Raw genomic sequence first — 17880 nt, 5'->3', positions numbered from 1 at the left:
TGCCTAGAACCCCAACATCAGGCAGCACAGGCCCTGCCCGCTCTGCCCTCCAGGCCCCGGGACTCCCGGGCACCACCCAGGCTCATGCACTGGGGCCAGGGGCCAGCCCAGCGGCCCGCGCTGCAGAGGACAGGCCGCACCCAGAGAGACGGCCGCTGCCGTGAGGGGGCAGGGGGGTGGGAAGGGTGGTGAAGTTGGTCAGACTCTGCCACAGAGAGAGCAAGACCCGGGGTGTCCCTCTGTCGCTCTGTCCGTCTGTCCGCCAGCACGGCTCCCGGGAGCGGGGCTGGGTCAGAGCGGCCGCTGTGGAGAGCGGCTGGCGCCGGAGGCTGTGCTGTGGGACTGCCACGGACAGAGCCGGTTCCAGTTGTAGGTCGGGGACTGGCACGCAGAGGCTCCTGGGCGCTAACTGGGACGCGGGTTCTCCCAGGAGGTGGGTGTGCGCCGCCCGCCCTCCCGCCCAGGGCTGCCCACCCTCCGGGCATCACGGAGGAGACCACGGGGACAGTTCAGGGAGGACGTCCCTTGGCCGGTGACCCTGTCCCTTTGGTCCTGGGGTCTCAGCCACGCGGGGTCCCCTCGATGGTGGGGGTGCTGTGCTGCAGCCTGACTGGGGTGTCTGTTAGGGTTGCAGGCAGCCCAGCCCTTGGAGCTGCTGGAGGAGGCAGAGTCCTGCTGGGGAAGGGGGGGGGACCACCACCTGGGGCTGGGGCTGCCAGGGGCCTGGAGCGGCCGGGTGTTGGGGGGGGGCACGGCCAGGCCTGGCGCCCCTCCCCCTTCCCCGTCCCTCTCTGAGAGGAGGGCTGCCAGGGGGTGGTGGCAGCAGTGACAGGCAGCCCGGCTGGCCCCGGTTTGAGATCCTGGGGGCGGGGTGCCTGCCACGGTGCTGCCCGACCGGCCGTGGGCAGTTGGCAGCGGCCACGCAAGCCCGTTGGCCTCGGCTCCCCGGGCTCCTGGGCTCCGGCAGGCGCGTGCGTCCCGGGCGACCTGAGGGGCGTGGCGGCTTCTATTTCAGGGGTGTGTAATTAACAAGCAGAATCCAAATAACCGTAATTTAGATCGTCAAGGAGGATAATGGCAGAGGCTGGTCCCGTTACCACGTGGCTTTTGAGGAGGCGCTGGTGGCGGGGCCTGCGCCCTGCGGTCCACAGGCTTGGGACGCGCCCTGCGCTGGGGGCCCTCTGGGCACGGGCCGGGCAGGGGCCTCGGAGGGGACGGAGTGCGAGGAACCAGAGACCTCGGACCGTGCCAGGTCCTCCGTGTCCAGAGGGGCCTCGGCCTGTGGGGACTCGGCCCCTGTGTGCCCCAGGACCAAGCTGTGTCCATCTCACCCCCCCCCCCGCCCCCCATGGGTGCAGGAGTGTGGCCGGTGCCTCCTTCCCTGGCGCTGGAGTAACGTGGAGCCTCTTCGGCCTTTTTTTTTTTTAATATATTTTATTGATTTTTCACAGAGAGGAAGGGAGAGGGAGAGAGAGTTAGAAACATCGATGAGAGAGAAACACCGATCAGCTGCCTCCTGCACACCCCCTACTGGGGATGTGCCCACAACCAAGGTACATGCCCTTGACCGGAATCGAACCCGGGACCCTTCAGTCCGCAGGCCGACGCTCTATCCACTGAGCCACACCGGTGAGGGCGCCTCTTCGGCCTTTAGAGCTGGGACAGGCCTCCCTGAAGCGGCCGGGGAACTCGGGCAGGAACGGGAAGCTGGCTTTAGGGAAGTGCTCGGTTAGCTGAACGCTCGGGGTGGTTTTCCAGCACGTGACGTTGCAGGAATGTGAAGGAAACATTGTGCGTCTTTTTTTTTTTCTACTAAGTCTTTGAAGTCGGGTGTGGCTTTGGCACCTGCTGAACCCCCGTGGCCGTGGGAGGCGGGGCTGCCCGGCAGGTGGGGGCCTCCTGGACGCAGGGGCCCAGCCCCTCCGCTTCCATGAGGACCCGAGACCCCATGGGTTCAGCACCCGCAGAGGCCACCCGGCCGAGCAGGCGTGAGCGTGACCTCTGACCTTCTCCAGGTCTCGGAGCAGACCCCAGGCCCGGACAGTGGGGATCCTTGAGGGGTGACCCAGTCCCTGGCAGCTCCCAGGGCGGTGGCTCAGGTGCCTATGGTCCCCGAGTCCCCTGGCTTGTGGGGGGGGGGGGGTGTTGGTCTGTGGACCTCGAGCCTTTGTCAGTGCCCGGCCGGCTCGGTGGGCTCCCCCCGGGCCTCTGTGCAGTGCTGGGCGTGGGGACGCGGGCACACACTGGCCAGCATTCTCAGGGGGTGTGGGCAGCTGGGTCTGATGGTCCCGGATCCCTTGCCAGCCCGTGACAGCTGCGGGCCCTTCCCCGGGACACCGGTACCCGGGCTCGTGGGTCCCTGAAGCCGCCAGGGAGGCCCCCACTTCCCCCCGAGCGTGTCCGGCAACCGTCCTCCTTCAGCCAAGTGGCCGGCCCTGCTCAGTCCCCGCCGCCTCTTGCCCTGGGCTCTTGTGTTTAAATGAGACTTTTCCAGGGGCTCCGACCCATGGAACCACGGCCCAGCCCGCGGCTCGGGGCTTCCCCCGCTGACCCAGGCCGGCTTCCCGTTCGTGGTGGGAGTGCCAGGCCCGCCAGAGCCGGGAGGGGCCCAGCCTGGCCCAGGCTCCAGGGAAGCCATCTGCAGCCAGCAGGTTCCAGGGACCGGGTGCGGCCTGGGGCTCCCGCGCTGTCCCTGGAGGGTCACCTGGGGCAGCGGCTGGATTCCGTGCGTTCATGAGTGAAGGGGCCGCGTGCGGGTTCTGAGAACCGTGGTGGGGGGGGGGGGCGGCTGCCGCAGGGGCTGAGGTGGACGGTGCACAGGCACCTGGTTCTGGGAGCCCCTCCCCCCGCGTCACCCTGGCTTTGGAGGAAGAGCCTGTTCTGATCACTTTTGTCTCCTCGGATTACAGGCTGCTCAGCCCCGAGTGACTAAGTGGGAGCAGCCGTGGGTCTCGCACGCTTTCAGCGGGGTGTTTCTATAGCACCGTCGCCATAGCACCCGCTGAGCCGGGAACAGGCGCAGCCGGGAGGGGCCCGGCCCTGTTCAGCGCCCGCTGCCAAGCCCTCGGAGGTGCAGGGCCAGGCCTCGCGCTCCGTGCACTTGTCCAGCGCTCAGACACTGCTTGCGGGGTGTCCTGCCCACAGCGGGGCCACCGTGGCCTGGAGCCCGCGGTGGGCACATGCCCCTGGTGTCCCGGGGAGGCTCCACGCGTGACCTAGATCCCAGGAGCTGCCGGGAAGCCCTGGTCTCTCCCCGCGCGCCTTGGCGTCCGGGAAAGGAGGCCAGGCCAGCCGCTGTTCCTCGACAGCGTGGCGGCCACGTGGCCTTTGCCCAGGGCTCTGCCCCGGCCGCTGGACACCCAGGGCCCCGGGGGAAGGGGGCGCTCCCGTCCTCACGCCCCAGCTGGGCGGCCACACCGCAGGCCCATGGCGGGGGGGGGGGGGGGGCAGTATTTCTCCCGCCTGTGCCCCAGGAGACAGCCCTGGGAAGACAGACACTCGCTCGCTGGCCCCGCGGCCGCTGCCTGAGCTGCCCCCCCACCGAGCTCCTGGTTCCCCCTGGAGACCTGCCTCTGAATAAATGGAAACGTAAAAATAAGACGCCGCCCCGCCCCCGCCCTGGGGGCTGCCTGCCCCGCTAATGAGGCCAGCCCTGGGCCTGGTCCAGTGCAGGCTGCTCTGCTCCTCCTCCTCCGGGGACTGGGGAGCAGCGAGCGCAGCCTGGAAACCCAGAAACCAGCCCTGCCCGCGGCGCCGAGGCCGGAAGGAGCTGTTCTCAGCGGCGCACCCCGCGATGCACCCAGGGGGCCCGCGTCCCCGTTACGCCGCGTCCTGGGTGACGGTCAAGGCTGCCTTTGCTGCTCCACCCCGATGGCACTCCTTTGGTCGGGCAGCCTCCCTGGGCGGGCCCTTCCCCCCAACCCTCTGCCCGGAGCCTGTTCCCAGCCCCTGGGCCTCCGCCCGAGCTGGGGTGGTCCCCCTTCCCGCACATGCCCCCCTGAGCGGGCCCTTCCCCCCAACCCTCTGCCCGGAGCCTGTTCCCAGCCCCTGGGCCGCTGCCCTCCTGTCCTCACCAGCCCTCGTGGGCCCTCTCATCGGGGCTTCAGGGAGTGGACAGTCCCCTCGGTGGGCGCCCTGTCCACCACGGAGCCAGGTGCCATCTAAGGAGCGCCCCCCGCCCCAGCACGCCTTGCCCATTGCCTCCAGGGCCCGGATCTGCAGGCTCCCTTCTCCCTGGAGGAGCCTGTGCAGGGGAGTTTCTGGGGGGCAGGGCGGGGGGGGCACACATTTCGTAACCAGAGGAGAAGTACTTTGAGCTGAGCTGCTTGGGATGTGGAGGAGGAGGAGGAGGAGGAGGAGGTGGAGGAGCAGGGAAGGGAGGGGGGAGGGGAAGGGAGGGGAAGGGAGGGGGAGGGGGCAGGGCGCCCCTGCTGGAGGCCTGGGGCCCCTCGGGCACATTCGAGGAGGGGCCAGGCCTGGCTCCCAGAGGCCCAGGCCTTGGTCTGGGGGTGGGGTAGCTATTTTGAGGCCCATTTAAGCTGCCCTCCCCAGGGAGTTTAGTATGGAAAGCTGGGTGGTCTGCAGGGCAGTGGGGGGGCGGGGGGGGGTCCCAAGTTCCGGTGACGGGCTGGGTGCGGGGTGCGGCTCACTCGCGCTGGCAGAGGGTCAGGCCGGGCCCACTCCCGGAGGCTGGGCCTCGCCCCTCCAGCTGAGCGCTACTGCGGCGGCGGCAGGAACAGCCTGCTCCCTGCTCCCCCTCCAGTCGCCCACCTGGGCTCGGCACCACCTACCCGCGCTGACTCAGAGCTGGCGGAAGGTGCTGGATCGGGCGGGGGAGGCTGCCCCCTGGTGGCCCGGCTTGCACCTGCCGGAGGGCTGGGCTGCTGGGGAAGGGCCCGTTCTGCAGAAGCCGCTGGGGCAGCCTCGCACAGGCACCCGGCGGGGGGCGGGGGGGGGCCTGCAGACCCCACAGGTGTGCATGGCGCTCTGCCTCCCAGGACACCGCCCCCAGCCGTGCGGCCCGTTACAGCGTTTCCAGCCTGAAACCAGAACGTTGGGGCCCAGCACCCAGCGCTGCCTCCTGTGCCGCCCCCTCGGGCTGGGTGTGAATTAGTCACGCTCCCTCCCAGCGCTGGCTGAGCCTCCTGGGCGGCTGGTTTCGGAGGCTCGGAATCAGGACCCGCAGGAGGTGCCCAGCCCCACACTGCCGCCCGGTCCACCCGGCAATCCGCCAGCACGGCCCCGCGAGTGTGGCTGCCGGGTTCAGAGGGGACAGTGGGGCTCAGAGGGGACAGTGGGGCTCAGAGGGGACAGTGGGGTTCAGAGGGGACAGTGGGGTTCAGAGGGGACAGTGGGGCTCAGAGGGGACAGTGGGGCTCAGAGGGGACAGTGGTGTTCAGAGGGGACAGTGGGGTTCAGAGAGGACAGTGGGGTTCAGAGGGGACAGTGGGGTTCAGAGGGGACAGTGGGGCTCAGAGGGGACAGTGGGGCTCAGAGAGGACAGTGGGGTTCAGAGGGGACAGTGGGGCTCAGAGGGGACAGTGGGGTTCAGAGGGGACAGTGGGGCTCAGAGGGGACACGGGGAGGGGGTGCTCCCAGGGCACAGAGGCACATGGGCCTTGGGGCTGCGAGACTGTAACTTCTACTCCAATCCCATTGGCCAAAGCCAGTCACATGGCCAAGGCCTGCACCAATGTGCTGGCCAGGAGCCGTGTCCCACTTCCAGTGGGCGGGGCCGGCAGTCCCACCTGTGGGCGGGCAGTGTGTGACCTCAGCCCGCACTTCCCATCCAGAGTCCCCTTCCTCTTCCTCCCTGTCACTCACTCACAAAGCGCTGGGTCCTCTGTCCGTGGCCTCCGTGGGCAGGGTTTGCTGGTGCCGTTTCTTTGATGACGTCACGTTTGGTTAAAAGACTCAATGTGTAACTTAACCATTTTCAAGTTCAGAACTTATCTCCCCAAACGGACGCCCTGTCCCCTCTGGACATCAGCTCGCTGCCCCCCAGCCTTGGGCCGTCGACCAGTCTCAGGCCTGGTGGTTCTGGACGCTGGTGGTTGGTCTGAGGACCCGGTCCGGTTGAGGTGTCTCGTGTGGGGTTTCGGTAGCGCCCGTCGTGGCGAGTGGGCGTCCATCAGGCCGCCCAGAGGGGCCGCCCCGACCGACCGCATCCAGGAGGGAGCCAGAGCTGGGGGTCAGGCTGCAGAGTTGGACCCACCCCAAGATCTGGGGCTGGGGGGCCGGGGCCCGGGTCCAGCGGTGGCTTTGCGAGGCTGCCGTGTCTGTCCCAGCAGCTTCTCAGCCTCTCAGGCGGCACTGGGGCTGGCACGCGGCCAGCTGCAAAGGGCAAGGTCTGTGGCCGGTCATTCCCAGTCCTCACCCTGTGCAGCGCTCCTCGGCCCCTCCCGCCCGCCCCAGGGCGTCCTCCTCCCAGGGGTGAGGGGGCGTGGCTCCCTGCTCCCACGGGAGACCTCGCTTCATCCCCTCCACAAGCTGACACCCAGGCCCTCCCCTCAGCCTGCGGTCATCTGAGGTGGAGCTGCCAGCCGGCCCGTGTGGCTCAGTGGTGGAGCAGCGACCTATGAGCCAGGGGGTCACGGTTCCTGGTCAGGGCCAGGGTGTGAGTTTGATCCTCAGTAGGGGGCGTGCAGGAGACAGCCGGTCAGTGGTTCTCTGTCATCATGGATGTGTCTAGCTCTCCCTTTCTCTCTGTGAAATCAACAAAAATACATTTTAAAGAAGAAGCGCCGCCCCGGGGCTTGGCCTGCCCCGAGTGCCTCCCGTTTGAGCTGAGTCAGAGGTTCTGGAAACATCCACACGCTCGGGCCCGGATGCCCAGCGAGCCAGGAGGACGGAGCAGCGGCGTGGACATTGGGGCCGTGGCCTCAGGGAGGGGCTGGCCAGACACCAGATCTGGGCAAACGGTGCCCCCCCCCCCGTCTTGGGAAGAGGCCCCCAGAGATGAGCCTGACCCCCTGGGGCCACCTGCGCTGGGCCCCCTGCTGGAGGTGGAACCCCCAGCCACAGGGGTCAGCGTGGGCAAAGGCGCGGGGCAGGCGGCTGAGTGTCCCACAGGCCTGTGGGCTGCCCTCAGGGGAGTAAGTGGGCATCGTCCTGCCGGCTTACCGGGGCCCCCCCCCTCTCCCTCCCAGTACATCGACGCCATCAGCAGCAAGCAGGGGGACCTGGAGAACTACGTGTCCGACGGCTACAAGACGGCGCTGACGGAGGAGAGGCGCAGGTTCTGCTTCCTGGTGGAGAAGCAGTGCGCCGTGGCCAAGAACTCGGCCGCCTACCACTCCAAGGTGAGCTGTGAGCTGCGCCGGCCCCAGCCCTGGTGTTCGGGGCCGTTGTGCCTTCACGGGCACTTTCGGGCCCCTGGAGGGAGGGGCCCTAAGGACAGCGGCCAGGCCGGAGGCTGAGGTGCGTCCTGAGGACGGTGTCGCTGACCGGCTCGGAGGGGTCAGCTCCTTGGAGGGCCCACACTGCCAGGAGCCCCTGTGGAGCCCGGCTTAGCCCCCAGGGACCCAGGCTCCCCGGAAGGCCCTGGTCCCCATAGTGCACAGGCAGGAGCTGGAGCCTTCTGGAACCCTCTGGGAGCTTAGAGCTGGCCAGTGGGGTCCGCGCCCACACGCTCACACGTGTGCTTGATCTGAGACTCGGCTTTGGCCCCCTGGCCTGGCCCCCCAGGAGACGCGCCCTCCCTAACGGAGAGGCCCTGGCTGCCCAGGGCAGCGTCCTGGGTGAGAAGCAGGGACAGTGCCAGGCCTCCGTCCTGTGGGAGCGGGCGCGGCCTCCAGCCACACAGTGTGTGCCGGGCTGGCTGCTCTGCCCGCGGGGCTCCAGGCGGCTGCAGCGGGCACCTGCGCCCTCTGGTGGCGGCCAGCCGTGTGGCGATCAGCCGTGTGGGGCACCCGTTTCCCAGAGGTGACACCTGACGTCCCAGGCACTGACCCGGCTCCCCTCCGGGCGGGTTCGAGAGCACAGGCACTGCCCTGGGCCTGGCCTCTGACCCCATGGCAACGGGGCTCCATCGCCCGGGGCGGCGCTGGCCATCCCAGCTGACAGCGGAGTGCCCTGACCTGGGGTGCCCATGGTGCCAGGTCCCCGCGGGCCTGTCTCCCCAGCACCCCAGTCCGTCAGCCGTGGGTCTCCACCAGAGCCAGATGTAACACTTCCCGTTTCGGCCACTGCTCGTGGGAGTGGCCCCAGGTGGTGTGTAAACACACAAACCTCTTTGCCAGCCTGGCCTGCTGCCCTGGCCCCTGGTCTCACGGCCGGCTGGGGGGGCCACACGGCTCCGCACCCTCCCGGCTCCCACCCGCCGGCCCCTCCCACAGCCCTGCCCTGCGAGGCTTCCAGGCTCGGTCTGTGGGGGTGGCCGCTCCGAGCATCTGGCGGTTTGTCCACGAGGAGGGACCCATTCCATGGCCACCCGTGTGGGCCACTGTCCACGCCTCCTTCCTCGGGCCCAGGGAGGCCCCTGCCCGGCCAGGCCTTGGCTGCTCTCATCCCTGGCGGTCCCTCTGCCCGGCTCCCTGGAGCAGACCCGCCCGCCCTCAGATCGGGGACTCAGGTGGCCCCTTGGTGGAGGGCAGGCGCAGCCCGGCCAGGTGCGCCCCTGGGGTGGGGTGTGGGTGGGGCCTCCCGTGCCCAGCGGGGCTGGGCTGCGTGCGGGGTGAGTGCGGGGAGGCTCCTGGGACGCCCTGACCCACCCACCCGCTTCCCGCTTCAGGGCAAAGAGCTGCTGGCGCAGAAGCTGCCGCTTTGGCAACAGGCCTGCGCCGACCCCAACAAGATCCCGGACCGCGCGGTGCAGCTGCTGCAGCAGCTGGCGAGCAGCAACGGCGCCATCCTGCCCGGCGCCCTGTCGGCCTCCAAGTCCAGCCTGGTCATCTCGGACCCCATCCCGGGGGCCAAGCCCCTGCCGGTGCCCCCCGAGCTGGCCCCGTTTGTGGGGGTGAGTGCCCAGCGCCCGGAAGGCCTGTGGGTGTGGGATGGCGCCCCCCCCCCCCAGCGGTCAGCACCCCTGCCGCGGCCGGGGCTCTCCACGCTGCCCCGCTCGGCCTGGCCCCCCGGCAACCCCCGCCCCTGCCGCCTCTTCCCACAGCGGCTGTCCGCCCAGGAGAACGCGCCCATCATGAATGGCGTCTCGGGCCCCGACAGCGAGGACTACAGCCCCTGGGCGGACCGCAAGGGGGCCCAGCCCAAGTCCTCGTCTTCTTCGCAGCCTCAGGCCAAGATGAGCGACTCCTACTCCAACACCCTGCCCGTGCGCAAGAGCGTGGCCCCCAAGAACAGCTACGCCACCAGTAAGGGCTCCCGGGGCCGCCCGGACCACCCCACGGCGGAGGGGAGCGGGGGTCCCAAGGCTTACACGCGTGTGCCGCACCCTGGGCCCCTTGGAGACTCCGTCCCTGGGGCTTCTCGGGGCTCCCAGTCCGTCCGGCGAGTGAGAGTGCCCAGAGCAGGGCGGGTGCCAAGGAGGCCCCGTGGGCAATGGGGCAGCTCCCGCCCGGGGAGGTGGGGGGGCCGAGGCCAGCCTCCTGACCAGCCGGTGGGGGCCGAGGCCCTGCCCCACGAAGGGTGGCAGCTCGGAGCCGCCACATCCCAGCGCCCAGGCCCACGGGGGCCGAGCCGACGGGAGGGGACAGCCCTGGGCCCTCCTCGGGCCGAGCGCCCCTCACACCCCTTGTCGCCGCAGCTGAGAACAAGACGCTGCCCCGCTCCAGCTCCATGGCGGCCGGCCTGGAGCGCAATGGCCGCATGCGGGTGAAGGCCATTTTCTCGCACGCGGCGGGCGACAACAGCACCCTGCTGAGCTTCAAGGAGGGCGACCTTATCACCCTGCTGGTGCCCGAGGCCCGCGACGGCTGGCACTACGGCGAGAGCGAGAAGACCAAGATGTGAGGGCGGGCGGCCCCGGCCCTTGGGGGTGTGGATCGTCCCTGACCCTGGGCCCCCCTCTCCCCTGAACCCCCCTCTCCTGGGCCCCCCTCTCCCCTGAACCCCCCTCTCCTGTGCCCCCCTCTCCCCTGGGCCCCCCCTCCCCTGGACCCCCCTCTCCCCGGGGCCCCCCTCTCTCACCTGGGCCCCCCTCTCCCCTGAGCCCCCCTCTCACCTGGGCCTTCTGTTGCAGGCGGGGCTGGTTCCCCTTCTCCTACACGCGGGTGCTGGACAGCGATGGGGGAGACAGGGTGCACATGAGGTGAGTGAGCACGCTCCCAGGCTGCGGAGGGGTGCTGGTGCACAGAGCTTGGCTGGGCTCCCCGGGCCCAGGTGCTGCATGGCCTTGGCCCGGGGCACGTGGCCGGAGGCGCTTCGGGGGGAGGCGGCCGTGTGCGTGGGCGGCCGTGTGTGCTGACCTGTCGGCGGGCCTCTCGCCCTGCTGGACCCAGGGCCCCTGCTGCCGTTCCCGCAGCGTCAGCCCCGGCACCGTCTTCCTCAGTTTTACTTACCTTTTAACACGTCTGTATCGTCTTAGAGAAGGAGGGAGGGGGGGGCTAGAAAGAAACATCAACGATGAGAGCATCGCCGATGGGCTGCCTCCTGCACGCCCCCCACCGGGATCAGCCCTCGCCCCGGCCTGTGCCCGGACCGGCATGGCATCTTCTGGTTCCTGGGTCGACACCCCAGCTCACCTCTGAGCGTCCTCCTGGCACACCTTTGTGCCCAGTTCCGGGGGAGGGGTCCACCCAGGCCGCCGAGGGCCGCCCCTGGTCACCGCCTCTTCGAGGGCAGAGCCCGGGCTGGCACGTCCCTGAGCACCGTCCGTGCCCGCAGCCTGCAGCCGGGCAAGAGCAGCAGCACGGGCAACCTCCTGGACAAGGACGACCTGGCCCTCCCGCCGCCCGACTACGGCCCATCCTCCCGCGGCTTCCCCCCCCAGACGGCCAGCACCTTCAAGCAGAGGCCCTACAGCATGGCCGTGCCCGCCTTCTCTCAGGTGAGCGCCAGGGCGGTGCAGGGCTGGGGGGGAGGGACACGCGGGGCTGGGGGGGGAGGGCGCGGGGCTGGGGGGGGAGGGCGCGGGGCTGCGGGGGAGGGCGCGGGGCTGCGGGGGAGGGCGCGGGGCTGGGGGGGAGGGCGCGGGGCTGGGCGGGAGGGCGCGGGGCTGGCGGGGGAGGGCGCGGGGCTGGGGCGGGAGGGCGCGGGGCTGGGCGGGGAGGGCGCGGGGCTGGGGGGGGAGGGCGCGGGGCTGGGGCGGGAGGGCGCGGGGCTGGGCGGGAGGGCGCGGGGCTGGGGGGGCCGCCTGGGCCGCAGCCCCTGTGGGCTCCTCCGGAAGGCCTGGTGCTGGGTCACAGGCCGGGCGTGGGGTCGGGCCCTGAGCCCGTCCAGACGCCTCAGGACAGGGAGGGCGTCAGGGAGGACCGGTGACCGGAGCCCTGCCTGGGAGAGGGACGTGCAGTCTGTCCAGGTGCAGGCGTGGCTCCTGCACTCCTGGGCGGGATGGGGGGCCTTGGGGAGAGGCTGCTGGGCTGGTGGCGGTGGGAAGCTGTGGCCCAGGCCTGGGACCAGGCTTGCTGGAGGCCCCTCCTCGAGCCTGTCGGCCCCGTGTCCCCCCACACCTCACTGGTCCGGGCCTGGAATTCTGGGGAGGCTGCCAGGTAGCCCAACCCCACCGGCTCAGCTGCTCCTGCCACGGGATTCGGGCGGACGGGGTCATCGGGTGACTGGGTGGGGTGTGCCGTGAGTCGGCCGCTGGAGAGAGGGGGGCCTCCCTGTGACTCTGCTGGTAGGGGGCCTTCTGCGCCCTCTGCATCCTCAGCTGTAGGCAGCACCCCCCTCCGCCCCCTGGTCAGGAGGGCGCCGGCCCAGCCAGCCGTGCCCGGGACCCAGCCTGACTGTCTCTTTCCTCCCCAGGGTCTGGACGACTACGGGGCGCGGGCCGTGAGCAGGTGAGGGGCTCCGAGCTGTGCTGGGGAACGGGGGGCGGGGGGGCAGGGGGGCTGGCCCCTCCCGGGGCGCCCGGCTGGAGACCATGGGGTCAGGGAAGCAGGGCCTGGGGCCCAGGTTCTGTGCCCCATCAGACCCTTAGGCAGGACGCCCTGCCCGAGGCTGCGGCCGAGTCCCGGGCATCGCCGAGTGGGAGGGCCTCCCAGAGCTGCCTCTGTGGACCGGCCCCCAGCCACCCGCGCTCCTGCTCTCTGCTGCGGGCCCCACCCTTCCTCCCGGGCCTCCGGGTCCACTCGGCACCGGCACCGACGCGCCCCAGGCGCGGAGCCGCGGGGAGGCGGCGTGGAGGCGCGGCCGGCAGCTGTGCTTGCTTTGTTCACAGCGGCAGCGGCACGCTGGTGTCCACAGTGTGAGGACGCTGACCACGGCGCTGCCGCGCAGGAGCCGCCCCCACTCTGGCCTCCATCGTTTCCTCTCGGCGTTCGTCGGTTTGGTTTTGGGTCGTTTTCTTCCCCACCTGCCCCTCTCGCCTTTTTGGTTGGTGACCCCGACTCTGAGATCCCCAGGGTCCATGGTGCTGCCCCACCTCTGCTCCCGGGGACGCGCCACGCGTGGCCCGCCCGCTGGCAGCGTGAGCGTGTCCTGGCGCCGCCCCACCTGCCGAGGCCGCAACTCGCCGCTCTTTCAAAGGCTCAGCGTGAGCCAGCTCTGACGTTTGAAGAAAAAGAAAAACCTTTAAAAAAAAAAAGCAAAAAAAGCAAAAAAAAAAAAACAACCGAAAACAGGAAAAGGACTTTTTTTCCCTGAAAACAAAACCAGAAAAAGATATGCATGGACTCGGTGTGCTACTGTTACTTCTGCATCTGACGCCGCGCACGGGGCACCTGTCAGACAGGGGAGGCGGGCTCCCCGGCTCCGGCCCCTGGCGCCGTCCCGGGCCACCCGGGGAGGGCCACCCAGGGAGGGCCACGCGCGGCCTCCGAGGACGCCGGCGCCCGTGAGGGAGGCCGTGGCCACTCGGACCGGGCGCCTGAGGGCTCCCTTCCCACGGACTCTGCTGGACGGTGTACAGAGCCCAGAGCGCGGCGTCCCTCCCCGGCGTGGCGCCCGCACCCAGCGCCCTGGCGGGAGGGGTCGGGAGCAGGCGCCGCCTGGCCGCACGCGGACATGCCAAAGACCCCCAGGGACACCCCCCCCCCCCCCCGCCCCACGTCCCAGAAACCGGTCCTTGAACCGGCCTGGTGAGGGCGTCTCGGCCACCCGGCGGCGCAGGGCAGAGGCACCGAGGGCGGCTCCGGGTGCTCGCCCGCACGCCTGCCACCCCGGGGAAGCAGGCGCCCCTGCCCCGTCCTCCCTAAACGCTCCGTCTTTTTGTGTGTCTTGCTGGCTTCAGAAAGAGACACGCTGGACTCAGTGGCTACTGGTATTGCCTCCTCACACGCTGAAGCCGGGGAGCAAGCGAGGGGCGGCCCCCGGCCCCGGCCCTTCCCGCCGCGGAGCCCGGGCGCCGCGGACGCTCCTTTAACGGCGGCGTGACTTAGCAAGAGCCTCCCGCGGACTAGGACGTGGCCAGTAGCGTTGGCGACAGAAGCCGCCCAAGACACAGACCGTTTTATATTTAAGGAAAATGCAAAAAAAGCCAGACCGTGGGCCTGTAAAACCTCCGTGCTGATCCTGCCTTGGCGAACAGCCCTCAACTCCAGGGGACTCCCCGCGTGGATGAATGTGGACACGCCGCCGGCTCGTATGAAGATGTGACGTGCTCCAGACGTGTTCCCGTCTTTTTTTTTTTTTTTTTTTTTTAAATCTGAATTGTGCCCTGTACTGCAGTGGTTTGAATAAAAGTTTTATTTATTGCATCGAGTTGGGTGTGGCACCTCTTTGCAGCCCCACAGGGGCCCACGCCGCCACCCGGGGGCCTGGGCCACGGGGCCGGCCCCGTGCTCCCGCCCCCGGGCGCCCGTCTCTGCCGGACCCCCACCCGCACCCCCACCCGCACCCGCAGCAAACGGCCTTGTGTTCCCTTGCAGCCCCGATGTGGAAGTGGCCAGATTTTGAGCCGCCGTCTCGAGTTAGTAAGTGTCCGGTGTCCTCGCGCTGGTCGGTCTGCGTCCGCAGCGGCCTGGCAGACCCTCCTCCGGCCTCTGCCTGGCGGTCAGGGCGGGGCCGCGGGGTAGCCAGCATGCTCGCTCGGGGCTCCAGGCCTTCGCTTCCCTGCGGCCGCTCCTGGGCTCGAGGATTTCCGCTGTCGGGGCCCCTCTGCCCCGGGGAACCCCCTCTGCCGGGTGCGGGCTGGCCTGCCCTCTGTCTGGGTTTCTCCTGCTCTGCTGGTGCTTCGGCCACAATCAGGGTTTCCCTGGTGATCAGATGGGGCTGCTCTGGCCGAGGGTTCCCTCGGGGGCCCTGTGGGCGTGGGTCTGGGCCTGCCTGAGACCCCCAGGTGTTGGTGAGTATTGCAGCCCCGAGGGGGTTGGGAGGCCAGGGTGGGACCAGTGCCCCAAGCAGGGGGAAGCAGGAGCCGCTGTAGGCCACACCCCGCCCCCCAACTCAGCCCCTTGGCCCGGCCTGGCCCTGCCCACCTGGCCCCACCCCCACCCCAAGACACTGAGGGGGGCCCTGTGCGCACATCCTGGTCCTTTATCGAGGACGGAGGTCACCTGACCCCACGGGCGTCCTGGCAACGCCATCCGATGGGCAGCCAGACCCCAGCGGACCTGGGCTCCCTCGGCCGCTGCCTTTGCGTTGGTGAGCTGCAGCCTGATTTCTGGAAAGTTCTGGAGACAGGTGCCCCTGAAGTGTGGGAAAATGGTAGAAATGCCTTTGACGGCCCCGCGCCGTCGCCCCGGGCCTCCACCTCCTTTCCGGCCTGTGGTGCCGTGTCCAGCCCTCGGGGTGGCCGGCCTGTCCCGCCAGGGCTGTGCTGCCTGGGGTCCCTCCAAGCTGGCGGGGCCGAGCATCCTCGCCTCTGGGGGCCCCGGGCGGCTGGGGCTGGGGGACCCCGCCCCTGGGTGCAGGGCAGACCCCGGGCCCCGTGGGCACAGGGTGCAGTGGGTGCACCTGGCACGGGCCACCAGCGCAGTCACCCGGCTCCTGAGTCTCGGGGCGGGCGAGGAGCCTCCCAGCTTGGCCAAGGTCAGGGCGGGAGGGGCGGGAAGATTCCAGAAGGCCCAGGTCCCGCAGCTCTGGAGAGCCACCTGGGTTTGGAGACGAGACGAGACAGGTCGGGAGGAAACGGAGGCCTGTGCCTCGTCCCTGCGTGGCCTGCTCCCGCACCAGAGAAGCTGTCTGGGTCGGGACAGGGCGGTCCTCAGAACGGCCACTGCCGGTTCCCCCATGGACCCAGGGCACCATTAATTCCAGGGGATCCCCAACACCCCGGCCTTGTCCGGTCCCTGAGGCTGGAATTGGGGCTGGAGGGGGCAGGTGCTGTGGTGTGGGGGCCCCTAAGGGCCACCCCTGGCCACTGGGCCCTTGCGCTCTGAGCCTACCCTGCCATCGCCCTGGGGACCCGAGGCCTGCTCTGCGCCCGGAGCGGGAACCCTTTCCCCGTGGAAAAGGCGCGCCGGCCGTGCGGCGTCCAGCTCGGGAGGGCCAGTGTGCCCTGGAGCCCCGCCGGGGTCAGCCTGGACGGTTCCCTGTGCGGGGCGGTGCCTCCGGGCCGCGTTCCGGCCGGTGCTGTGTGCGGGTCGCTGTCTGCCCGCGTGCTGGTGCTGCCCGGGCCGTGACCAGCCCTGCAGGACCCGAGTCCGCAGTGGCCTTGGGTCCCACGCCTGCCGACCTGTCACCTCAGTGCTGACCTCGGCTGCTGCCCGGGCCACAGGCTCCCTCCCAGGGTAGCTCACGAGCAGGTTCTTTCCCGGAAGGAAGAACCTTCCAGAAAGTGATAGGTGCCTGGGGGCTGTGCCCTCCCTCTGTGCTGAGAGGTGGGGTGTGTCCGCCTGGGGTCTGCCCGGTGCGGGGGGGGGGGGGGGGGGGGGCTGTGAGGAGCTGTGGGAGGAGCCGCTCAGGGGCTGGGAGTGTTTGCGACGACGGCGCCTGCAGTGTGGACAGGCATGGGGGCCACGGCCACACTGTTTGGGGAGCGGGTCAGGGGCGCGGGGTCAGAGGCCAGATGCCCTCACAGTGGGGCCTTTCTGGCCCTGTAGCCCCCTCCCCCCGCCGCCACGGCCGTGGCTGACGACGCTGTTGTCTCTGACCCTCGGTGAGAAGGGGTCAGGGGAGAGAGCTGTGTGTGCCCACACCCTCCTGGCCGCTGCCCACAGGGTGGTCCCACGGGAGCCGCCCTCCCTCCTCTGCTCGGCTGAGACTGTCAGTGGACAGACCTGCCCCAATTCCAGGCCCCCCCGGACCCCCACCCTGACCTTGGGGGCAGCCGAAGGTGGGGAGCCCTCCTGGGGAACCCGTCCAGTGGAGGTGGCAGCCGGGCACGGGCCTCCGGTGCCCTGCGTCCAGGGGCAGACTGGCCTGGGAGCCAGCACGCGGCCCCTGCCCGGGGCCAGCGCCACCGGAGGCCAGCGCCACGCAGGCCGAAGGGGCCCGAGTGAGGAGCGCGAGGCCCCACGTGGGGAGGCGGCCTCGTGGGCGCTGAGGGCCGTGGGCGGGTGCTCCTTCAGAGTCAGTCCCCAGAGTAGTTGTTTAGAAGACACAAGTGCCCAGGCGGTGCCCTCCTGCCGGCGCCCGGCATCCTGGACAGCGCCCGCCAAGCCCACCGCCCCACGGCGCGGACGCCGGCCCGCGGAGCCAGAGGCCCCTCCGCCCAGGTAACGGCTGCAGAGCCGAGTGCTTCGCGGAGTGTGGTCCTGTCCATCCAGCCTGTGTCCCACGTGCCATCGTCTGTCACCGGCTGCCGCCTGCGTCCGAGCCTCCGTGGGCGCCAAGCACAGGCGTCCTGAGGACCCGGCGGGCGCCGCCCCCCCCCCCCCCCCCGTTCCTCTGTTCCATCTCAGCCTCTTGTCTGGCCAGCCCATCTGTCCGTCAGCTGTGGCCTCGGCATGCGGGAAGGGGGTGCCCCGGGGTGACAGGTGGCTGCCGCCTCGCTGGGAGGTGGTTTCTCTGGGGAGCCCGTGTGCGTGCGCCTGTGTCCGTCCGCTCAGCGCGGGGCCGTCGCAGGCCACCTGGGCCCGGGATGCATGGCCGGCGTGTGGGCTGCTGGGCTGTGTCCTCCGGCAGGGGCTGGGCCGCTGGGCCTGTGGGCACCTCCCCAGACTCGGGGGGCAGGCCCGCTGGGGACTGAGAAGGAACTGGGTCCCGGCCCCAGGGCAGGTGTGGAGGGCAAAGTGGCTCCCCCAACCCGCCCTGCCCTGGGGGCTGACAGCTCCCGTGGGTGGGTGGGTGGGTGGGGGGGGGGTGGAAAGGGGTGCCCTGGGTTAGCCGGCCTGCAGGTGGCACCCTCCCGCCCTCCCACAGCCTCCACCCCTCCCCCCAACCTGGCTCTGAGCCTCCCGAGTCCTCCTTTTACAGGTGGGGAGACGGAGGCCCCGGGGTCCAGTTGGTGCCGTTTGTCTCAGGCGCCCCGGCTCACAGCACCCCCACACTAACGCCGTCCTCTCCTCCACAGGAACCCCTTTGCCAGTGTCCAGCTGAAGCCGACAGTGACCAACGACAGGTCTGCCCCCCTCCTCAGCTGACACCCCTCAGCACAGGCCGCCCGGGCCCTCCCCGCCCACCTGGGAGCCTGGGTTCCGACTTCCCTGGCCGCTTCCAGAGAGACTTCCGCACACCCCTCCTGGACCCGCTGCGCCTGAGGCCGGGCGCTGGCCGGGCGCTGACCGGGCTGAGGGGCTGGCTGAGCCGGGCCTGCTGGCAGGGCCGAGGGCCCAGAGCCCAGGGTGAGGGAAGGACAGTCCACCAGCCGTGGCTGCGGGGAGCCCCGTCCCCGCCTGCTCCTAGGTGTCTGATCAATAAACAACTGCTCCACCTGTGCCTGCTGTGATCTGTGGCCTGGCGGGCAGGGGGCCTGGGGGCGGGGCCTGGGCTCAGGGGAGGCCT

At 70.1% G+C, this 17880-nt stretch overlaps 1 protein-coding gene across 6 annotated transcripts in view; it reads left to right on the top strand.

The window, feature by feature from the left end:
• Positions 1–17814, top strand: part of BAIAP2 (BAR/IMD domain containing adaptor protein 2) — a 44886-nt gene extending 27072 nt beyond the window's left edge. The window contains exons 7-15 of one of the 6 annotated variants that reach the window (XM_080677210.1): positions 7149–7301; positions 8732–8956; positions 9107–9308; positions 9701–9902; positions 10136–10204; positions 10780–10942; positions 11860–11894; positions 13923–13967; positions 17450–17814. In XM_080677210.1, the coding sequence (XP_080533336.1) occupies positions 7149–7301; positions 8732–8956; positions 9107–9308; positions 9701–9902; positions 10136–10204; positions 10780–10942; positions 11860–11894; positions 13923–13950 (1077 nt within the window). In that variant the 3' untranslated portion in view covers positions 13951–13967; positions 17450–17814. Of the gene's footprint in view, positions 1–7148; positions 7302–8731; positions 8957–9106; positions 9309–9700; positions 9903–10135; positions 10205–10779; positions 10943–11859; positions 11895–12274; positions 12732–13922; positions 13968–14259; positions 14334–17449 lie in introns of those variants that run through there. The other 5 variants (XM_080677213.1, XM_080677211.1, XM_080677208.1 and 2 more) reach the window with 5 other exon arrangements.
• The last annotated feature ends 66 nt before the right edge of the window (positions 17815–17880 follow it).

The sequence above is a fragment of the Plecotus auritus genome, assembly GCF_963455305.1.
Source record: "Plecotus auritus genome assembly, chromosome: 7".
Lineage (NCBI taxonomy): Eukaryota > Metazoa > Chordata > Mammalia > Chiroptera > Vespertilionidae > Plecotus > Plecotus auritus.
The sequence above is the reverse complement of the archived record's forward strand: the minus strand, read 5'-3'. Positions and strand labels throughout refer to the sequence as shown.